The following is a 9,752-nucleotide window of genomic DNA, read 5'->3' as shown; positions in this document are numbered from 1 at the left end:
CTTGAAGGAATTTGTTGACAATGATCCTCAAGAGTTTTTGCTTTGTCCCAGCATAGCACTGCATTGCTATCAAAAAAGGACTCGCAACCTAAGACCTAGGTGTCGTAGACTTTTTGTTAGCACAGGACAAGCCAAGAAGGAAGTGTCCAAGAATAACATTTCATTTTGGTTTTGCGAGGTGATTAGGCAAGCCTACTCCTCACCTTGAAGTTCTATCACCAATACTGTGCTTACAAGAGCACATGACATCGGAGGAATAAGTTCCTCTCTGGCATTTAAGAAGAACTTGTCTGTATATAGGATTTTGAATGCTGGTTCCTGGCTTTGGCAGACCACTTTCACTTCCTTTGCCCTGAAGGATATTCCCCACAGGTCCTTGGACCTTTCCTTGGGTCTGATGGTGGCTGCCCAACAAGTTGTATACGTAGGTCATCCAGTGCCCCTGACAAGACAATTTGTTTCATGCCTAAGATGATTGTGTGGAAAAGAGAATGAGTGAGATGACTGGTCTCTTTCTTTCCATTTTTATTCTTATGGGTTGGTGGAATATTACACAACATGAACTGGTGTGATGCAGGTTAGCCTTACTGTTATATTGCTTTATTTTTATGTTCCATACAACATACAAATCAGCTTCTCAGTAGCATATACTACTTTCTCCAGCAAGGGGAGTGAGTAGTGGTGACAAACCCTTTGTGTTGCCAACATGGTTTTTCTTAGCTATGGAAAATGTATAAAATAAATGTACCCTTCATGCAGGAAAGTTTGGAGATCAGTTTCAAAGGAAATGTTTTAAGAAGTATGGGTTCCACAAAAGACAGGCAACCTACATGTGAGAAAAGCAGTTCACATTGTATCTTTAGTATCTGATTCCATACAATGTGGTTGTTTGCAGCTGATTACTTTCATTAGGGGTAAATGTAAATACATATAAGGCATCTGGATGGCTTCATATAAAGCTTGGTTTTCTATGCAAGAAAAAACAAGAATTTAATTAAATACATTTACTAAAAGTATAAAAATATTATACATAATCCTTAACTGTTACATATGGAATGTCCAAATAACGAGTTATCAGTACTGGGGAAGGTGGTTTTAATAGTTACAATGTCATACAGAGAAGTCAATGAAAACCTCTATCTACAAAATTTAACAAAGAAATACAACAGAACTAATGGAAACTGAATACTTACAACTACTTCAGCACCATAGAGAGTAAGCACAATTCTTCATGAACAAACTTTTTGATGCGAAACGAAAATTCTGTAATTTTCTAAACGCAGCAATAAAGTCACGGTGAGATGCAATGGCTTAGGTTAGTCTATCAAGGTCTCTTAGATTTAAATGTTAACTGTACAATATGTATAGTCTACAAAAAATGCATACAAAAGCTAAATTGTTAATTCAGTCCCAAAAATATATATTTAATACAGTAGTATATATCACAGTTGTTTTAAAAAAACATCTATGAAACACAATATGGATCGCTTGAACACCACTTTCAGGTTGTGTATCACAGATTTAATCTAACATTAAAAGTAAATCAAAGGATTCTTCACACTAGTTAATCATCTTTGAAAAGATGTTTTGTTTTGCTTTTACTGGCTCATCATATTTTATCATACAATATAAGTGAGATTTTAAAGAAAATCTAATTTATATTTAACAAAACTAATAAACAAACCTAAGTAAATTACAATAGTCATCAATCAATCTTAAGCACATGTAAAATACTACCATAATCAGATAGCTGTCCCAGAGAGTTGTACTGTTAGTACTTTTTTTGTTTTGACCACAGTTAACTTTAGCTGCCCAGCAAAATTACCTGCTTTTTCAGGCCTAAAGTACACTGGGACACCAACATAGTGGCCAGGTTGTATTACAAACTCATGATGACGGACAGCAAAAGGAAGATTAGATACCTTGGCTTTCATCTGAAATAAAAAGAGGTGCACATTGAAATAAAAATTACCATGCAGCACTAATGACTATTGGGTATATCACATTTGAATGCATAGTAACACTTCACTTCTTCAGTCTGCATTGTGCCTCTAGCACCACACTTTTCAGTGTTGAAAACAATCACTCGTGTAATCACCACACTAAAGTGGCAGTTAATATTGATAACCATAAGCTAAGTGCACTGTGCAGAGTTGAATGCTGAGTAAATTGGCTAAATTTGAATGTCTTGTATGGACTGACTGAATATAACACCCTGGGGATTGAGGGAGAAGGAAAGTGATATGCAATGTAAAAACATCATACAAATAAGCAAACAAGAAAAGTAGATGAAAAAGATAAAAAAAATTTCATGACCAGTGTAAAGAATATTTATATTCTTTGTGCTACATTTCAAACTCCATTGAAATAATTATTGCTACATTTGAACATATTTATGCACTAACAAAGTTGTAATTACCAATGAAAAAGTAAACTGTTCTAATAGTATGTGGCTGTAAGTTTGCAATCTTATACAAACCTTTACTGATTTCTGTTCTAATAGTATGTGCCTGCAAGTTTGCAATCTTATACAAACTTTTCCTGATTTCCTGTCTTTAAATCAGTTAGCACATACTTGAGCTAATGCAAATCATATGACAAAAACAAACTTACTATCTTATGAATGCATATCCGACAACCTTAAAGTGTCTCTTTCTTTCCTCTTTCTCTGATACATAACCATAACTACCAATACTGTAATCCTAGGTTGGTTAAAACAGTTTTAAATACATTATTATTAATAGGTGTAGTTTTTCCAGACCTCTGAGTCTCAAGTAGACTCTTCTCGGGCTGGTTCTCAGGGATCAATCCTGAGAAAAAGAAAAAAAAGAAAAAAAAAAAAAAAAAAAAAAAAAATAAATAAAAAAATAAAAAAATAAAAAAAAAAAAAAAAAAAAAAAAAAAAAAAAAAAAAAAAAAAAAAAATAAATAAATAAATAAATAAATTTAGACTTTATTTGAGAAACCCGTCTTATTTAAAAAATTTATGATTTTATTAATTGAAAAATCCCTGCTTTCCGCAAGAATATTTTTCATTTCTGAACTCCGCAGATAAATAGATCTTTGCTGGGTCCAATTTGGGCACTCAACAAGCAAATGCTGTACTGTCTTGGGTATTTTGACATCTGTTACATTTCACTGGGTCAGCATGTGGTGTTGACATTAAGTGACCATGTGAGAATCTTGTGTGTCCTATACGTAGCCTTGCTAGGATCACCTCTTTTTGCTCTTTCCTCCTGTGAGGATGTCCTCCATGCATAGACTTCAGTTTTTATATTTTTAAGTTTGTTTGTTGTTGGCACCGAGGCCCATTCTTCTTTCCAATCCTGGTAAATTAATGTTTTAACTGATTTTACCCAGTCTGACACTGGGGCATATGAAATTGTTGGAGGGATAGTGCAGGCTAATTTGGCAGCAGAGTCTGCATATTCATTTCCTTTTATTCCCACGTGTGCTGGGATCCAACATATTTCCATTGATATTCCTGATTGGAGGAGTTGATGAATTTTTATTTGAATTTCCTGTACTATTTGGTTTCCTGATTTATACTGTCCTATTGCATCTATAGCGCTACGTGAGTCACTGAAAATTACAGAGACACTTGCTTTTGCCTCAGATATCATATCTAGAGCCATCTGTATGGCTGTGACTTCAGCAGTAAATACTGATGATATTGAAGGTAGGCTTTTTTTACTTAACATATTTTTCGAATATGCAGATGCTCCTACTCCAACATTATTTTGGAGCCGTCTGTATATATCATAAATTTGTCGCCTTTTCTTCTAATGTGCTCCAAAGCATGTTGGCGGTACATTTCCGTACTTGTCATTTGTTTTTTGAGTAGGTAAGACAGGGAGGTACATATCTTTACTCTATTTAAAATCCATGGTGGTGGCAATTCCATTGGTGGGTGAAAAATTGGATTCATATTATGTATGTTCATTATGTATCTAGCTCTTTTTGGGAAAGAGCTTGTACTATTAACTGCTGTTACTTGATTACAGTTTTGGAAGCAGTAAGTTGCAGGAGACGATCCCGCTTGCATTGAAAGACCTCTTTGTATTGTTATTAAATTACGGTGATAGTTTTAAGGGCAAAATACCTGCCTCCACCAAAAGTGAGTTTGTTGGGGACGATCGGAAAGCTCCTGTGCACAATCGCACGCCTTCATGGTGCACTGCATCGAGAGATTTTAATGCAGATTCTGAGGCGGATGAATATATTGGACAGCAGTAATCTATTATGGATAAGACTGTTGCCTTATATATCATTAATAAAATGTCTCGCTTTGCTCCCCAATTAGTGTGTGATAACTTTTTTAATATGGCAAGGGCTTTGATGCCCTTGGCTTTAATGTATTTGATGTGCTCTTTCCAATTTAAATGTTGATCAAATATTACTCCTAGATACTTGATTTTTGTACAAAATTGTATTTCAGTGCTATAAAGATGCAGTTTGATTGTTTGGTTCTTCATCCACCTTTTGTCTTTGTAGAAGACGATTGCTTTTGTTTTATCAGTTGAAAATTTAAATCCAACTGAATTTGCCCAACTACATATATTTGAAATGGCAGTACTGAGAACTCTCTGAGCGTGTCTCAGATTACTACTCGTATAGTAAATGACAAAGTCATCAACATATAAACTGTTTTTTACACCACTTGGTAAATTTATAGTAATGTCATTGATTGCTAAAGCAAACAATGTACAGCTCAAGACACTACCTTGAGGGATTTCCTTCTTCCAGTTTATAGGTTACTGAGTAGGAATTTTTCTACTCTTACTTGAAAAGTTCTGTTTGTTAAGAAGTTCTTAATAAATTATTGGTAAGTGGCCTCTTAGTCCCTTGGAGTGGAGTTTTTGCATGATGTTATGTTTCCATGTTGTATCGTATGCTTTTTCTATATCAAAAAATATAGCTACTGTTAATTTCTTTTGTTCAAAGCCTTTTTTGATATGATCTTCTAAATGTGTTAAGGGATCTAGGGTTGATCTGCCAGCTATTGAACCAGATTGTGTTGGTGTTAAAATGGATTCTTTGGTTATTACATACGTTAATCGTGCATTAACCATTTTTTCTAAGATTTTGCATAGGCAACTTGTTAGAGATATCGGTCTATAATTGGATGGATTACTTGCATCCTTTCCTGGTTTGTTTATTGGAATAATTATGGCATGTTTCCATTTATCAGGAAAGACACGCTTTAGCCAGATACTATTGTAAAATTTTAATAAATATGATTTAGCTATAGGAGCTAATTTTTCTATCATTTCAAATGATATTTTATCATATCCTGGTGCAGAGGGATGACAAGAGTTGATGGCATTATCTAGTTCATCCATGTTAAAAATATAGTTATATTCCAGGTCTTCAAGAGTTTCAAAATTGAGTATTATATTTTCTTTTTGTTTTCTGATACTTTGAAAATGTGTATCTAGGCTGGAGTAAGCACTGATGTTTTCAAAATGTTTCCCAATTATGTTTGATATTTCATAAGTATCATGGTATATTTTTCCATTTAAATGTATTGCACTTCTTGGAGGTCTTATATGTTTTCCATTGATTTTCCTTATCTTTTGCCAGACATCCCTTGTGGATGTGTTTGAAGATATGTTTGAGACATATTCCTTCCATGATGCGATTTTTTCAGCTATTACCGTTTTTCTAAATTTGGCTGTATATTTGTTATATAGTGGTTTAATGTGGTTAATTGTTATGTTTGTTATAACTATTTTGTTTAATATGTTTATACTATAGGGCATTTTGTTGAGTGATTTAAGGCGAGTTTTGAGTCTGTTTAGATTGCGACTCTAATATGTTTTATTTTGACTTAATGTTGTTAATGTTGGATTCCACCATGGGACAGGGATTTTGTGGGAATGTGTTTTGTTTTTGGAATACCTTTTATCTGCAGCATTTATTATGAAGTTTGAGAAGGATTCACATGTAGTATTGTGATCTTCATTATGTGGGTGAATGGTGGTATGTTTCGTGTGTATAGGAAATATTTATCCCAGTTAGCTTTTTGTTTGGATATTATATCTTGTAGGTGGCAATATTTTGACATTACTTAAGTAGTTCAGAATGATTGGGAAATGGTCACTTGTGTATGAATCATCTAGGACGTTCCATTCAAATTTCTCCGCTACATCATTTGAACATAATGAAATGTCAATTGAAGAAAAGGTTAGGTGTGTATTTGAAAAATATGTTGGAACTTCACTTTCATTGAGACAATACAGGTTGTGTTTCATTATAGTATTCTCTATGTTGATTCCGGATGTGTCAGTGGGGTATTAATATCCCATAATGGATTATGTGCATTAAAATCTCCTACTATAAGTAGTGGTTCCTGTATACTTTTGCTAATAAGTTCAGAAAAATCACTGAAATTTGCATTGAAATTTGGTTGGTTATATAAATTACAAATAGTAATTTTACTTTTATCAGGCATATACAGTTTAATTGATGTTATTTGATATGGCATAGATGGTATGTCAACAGGTTCATATGTAATGCCTATTATGAACGTATATGGTTGTGCCTAATTTTCCACCGTCAGTTGGTGAATAACAGGCAATTTTATAGTGTTGGATATTTGTAGGGTTACTTCCTATATGTTGTAGACATATGCACATTGGGTTGTGGTCTCGTATGATTCTTTGTAATTCACCCAGACGTAGTCGGGTTGGGTTAAGAGACCATTTATATTCCATTGAATGATTTTATATTCCATTATTGGGAGGAATTGGTGTTAAATTCTGTAAATTGATTGCTGATTTTACTTTATCTCGTAGTTTATATGCATTTGAATTTATTTGTGGTTTTTTAATCGTTGTATTTGTATGTTGGTTATTAGATTCTGCAGTTGTTTGTTTTTCATAGTTGAATATTAATAAGTCTATTTTTGATTTTATAATTTCCTTTTGTATTTTAAGGATTCAGAACATAATTCGTTCTCATGTTGGTGTGTTAAAGGGCACCTCCTTAATTTGGTAAAATTTTCAATACAATTTCGTACTGTGTCCTCTGTCTTGGTAGTTAGTTGGTTATATGTACTTACAAAGCATTCATTACAACCACAAGATGAAGCATGTTTGGTAATGTTAATTATTGGTTCAGAAGTTTTTGGTCTAGCTTTTTTTAGAAATTTCTGGTTTTGTAATTCTATTGCTCCTTTTCTGTAGTGATAAGGACTGTTGGTTTGAGGGGTTATTTGTTTTGTTGTTGTTAATGGGATATTTCGGTCTTGTGGATGGTTGGGGGGTGATAGTTATATTTTGGTTGGTTTAATGGTATGATTTTCATTAGTATTATTTGATGGAACTTGTAAAGAGTGATCTTACTGTCCAGATGTTGGCTGTTTGATTGAGATTGAGGGTAATTGTGTATTTCCACTTGTGATGAGGTTAGTTTAATATCCTTTTTAAAATGTTCTCTGGTGTAGTGGGAGTCTTGGGAGTCTGAATCTGGATTGATTGTAATTTTCAATATTTACCTTTTTTCCTTAGGTGGGGTTCTTTCTAGAATTCTTTTCTTTTTGCCAGTTCGATTATCATCATTATTTAATTCTTCTTCTATTGGAAGTTCTTTTCCATGGATAACTGAATCATCTATGTTAGTGGTGGTATTGGTTGTTGTAATATCACTTTTATTTTGTGTTTCAGTATTATTGGTATGAAATCCAGTTTCCCTGTTTATACTATCTTGTTTGTCATTGTGCTGTTTTGATGTCTTGATTTTTAGTCACATTTGAAAAGGTGGGGGTTTTGGATGGATTGTTAACGCCTCTTACTTTTAGCTCAAGTCTGGCTTCCCATGACTGACATTCCTGTCCTATTTATTAACAACTGAAGTTCTGTGTTATATTGGTAAAATGAACACTCCTTAGATTTTGCGTGATGGGCTAGTCCACAATTAATACATTTTGATTGATTACAGTTCCAATTAGTGGTATGGTCATCTGATGCACAGACTGCACATATAGCTTTATTACGGCATCTTTTGTATGTGTGTCCATACCTTGAGCACTGTGTACATTGTAATGGTTTAGGAACAAAAGGACGAACTTCTCTATTTTGTCCAAGAATTTTTATTTTAAATGGTAAGTCTTGGCCTGTAAATTTTATTTGGCAATGTTGATATTTTTACTTTTATCTTTCCTACTTGAAATAGAGTATATTTCTAAATCGTGGATATTGTTATATCTCAATTTTAGGGAGTCTAGCAATAGTTGTTTTGAAGGAAGCTCCTGCTCGCTATTGGGTAGGATGACTGTACCCTGTACATAATTCAATGTTTCGTGGCTTGTAATTATTACCTTTATATTATTTATTTCCAATAAAAAGCAGTGGACTGCTTTTTATTGGTTACTTGGATAAGCCATTCATTGTCCTTGATGTGTCTGCATTCCATGTCTTGTGTTGGATATATGTTAAGTAATTTGTTTTCTAGCATCGCTGCTGAGATTTTGTTGTCAGCTTTGAGGACTAGAAATCTTGACCAATTATCTGGTCCAAAGAGGTCATCAAAATGTACCAATGTGGGATTAAGTCGGTAATTTTTGTTTCTTTTTGGTCCTTGTTTTATGTATGTTGCTTGTCTATTATGATTTTTATATTTTTCTGTATTGCTGGGAGGATTATTTGTCTCTAATTCAGAATTATTGTTCATCATATATGGTTCCATTGTTACGATATTGGAGTTTACCAATTTATGTTTGTTTGTTTCTTTTTTATTTATGCACTCTATTTGGTTTTCTGGCTCTGCTGCTTTACTTGGAACAGGGTGTTTCCTTTGTATCTTTTATAGTACTTTCACTACTTGTGGCAGTACCTAGGAAATTCGGGAGTGACGTGCCAATGGTCATCAACTGTGCCGTAGTTTTTCCATCATGGGGCCCAGGGGTGTACTCAAATCATTTATTTCACAGTTCATAAATTTTGAGTTTTTACCAAAAAAAAAAAAAAAAAAAAAAAAAAAAAAAAAAAAAAAAAAAAAAAAAAAAAAAATTCTTGAAAAGATATCATTGGCCCTTCGCGAAGTTAAATCTTCTGCCAATGGCACAAGTGAGAAAGGACTCCCAAATGTCCGCATCCCTACCCTACCCCAAAAGGGGATGGCATAACATGATTAGTATGGCCCAAGTGTAAGCAGAAACCCGCTTCCTTGCTAGGACTAAGAGTATTATGTTAATACAATTATCCCATCCTAATCACATTATGGGCAAACTGGATAGAATGCCGAGAGTTCTATTCCTAGAACCAGGCCCCCCCTGGAATCCGTGGTCCAGCTCCACAGAATAGTTCCGCCTGAAAAACAGGTCCGAACATTGTCGGGTAGATGATGGATCTACCACAGTTCTCACTATTTAGCTTCGGATTTAACTCCACGTTAAGCCATGATATGTTTTCTCATTTATTTGCTTTTAAAAATTTTGGCAAAAAATGGAAAAGTCCACATAAGTTTACTCGAAAATATATAATGTCATATGGGACTCTTGGGTTCGAACCTGGGAAGAGATTCCTGAGGTTCGAGAGCCCCCTCACCACGTCAAGGTGGTCCCAAAATGAGGGGGAGTTTTAAATACAAACCTTAGTACTTTACTTTATTCCCCAATTCCCAACCCCTCTGTCACAGCTGGTTCAGGTAATCAGGAATCTTAACTGCTACTTAATTCCTGTAGGAGACTTACTAGGAACAGCCTAGCAGTAACAGCAAGTCTTTTTTTCTTTTTCCAAATTTGTTCAGAA

General features: G+C 34.2%; 1 protein-coding gene across 1 annotated transcript in view; it reads right to left on the bottom strand.

Annotated features, from left to right (window-relative positions):
• Positions 1-1,031: 1,031 nt before the first annotated feature.
• LOC135213918 (centrosomal protein of 192 kDa-like) overlaps positions 1,032-9,752 on the bottom strand; it is a 203,154-nt gene continuing 194,433 nt past the window's right edge. Inside the window, exon 28 of the mRNA XM_064248013.1 lies at positions 1,032-1,934. Coding sequence (XP_064104083.1) covers positions 1,743-1,934 — 192 coding nt within the window. The 3' untranslated portion in view covers positions 1,032-1,742. The remainder of the gene's footprint in view (positions 1,935-9,752) is intronic.

Source organism: Macrobrachium nipponense, chromosome 43, assembly GCF_015104395.2.
Source record: "Macrobrachium nipponense isolate FS-2020 chromosome 43, ASM1510439v2, whole genome shotgun sequence".
In the NCBI taxonomy this organism is placed as follows: Eukaryota; Metazoa; Arthropoda; class Malacostraca; order Decapoda; family Palaemonidae; genus Macrobrachium; species Macrobrachium nipponense.
Note: the sequence above shows the minus strand (reverse complement) of the source record. Positions and strands in the feature narration are given on the sequence as shown.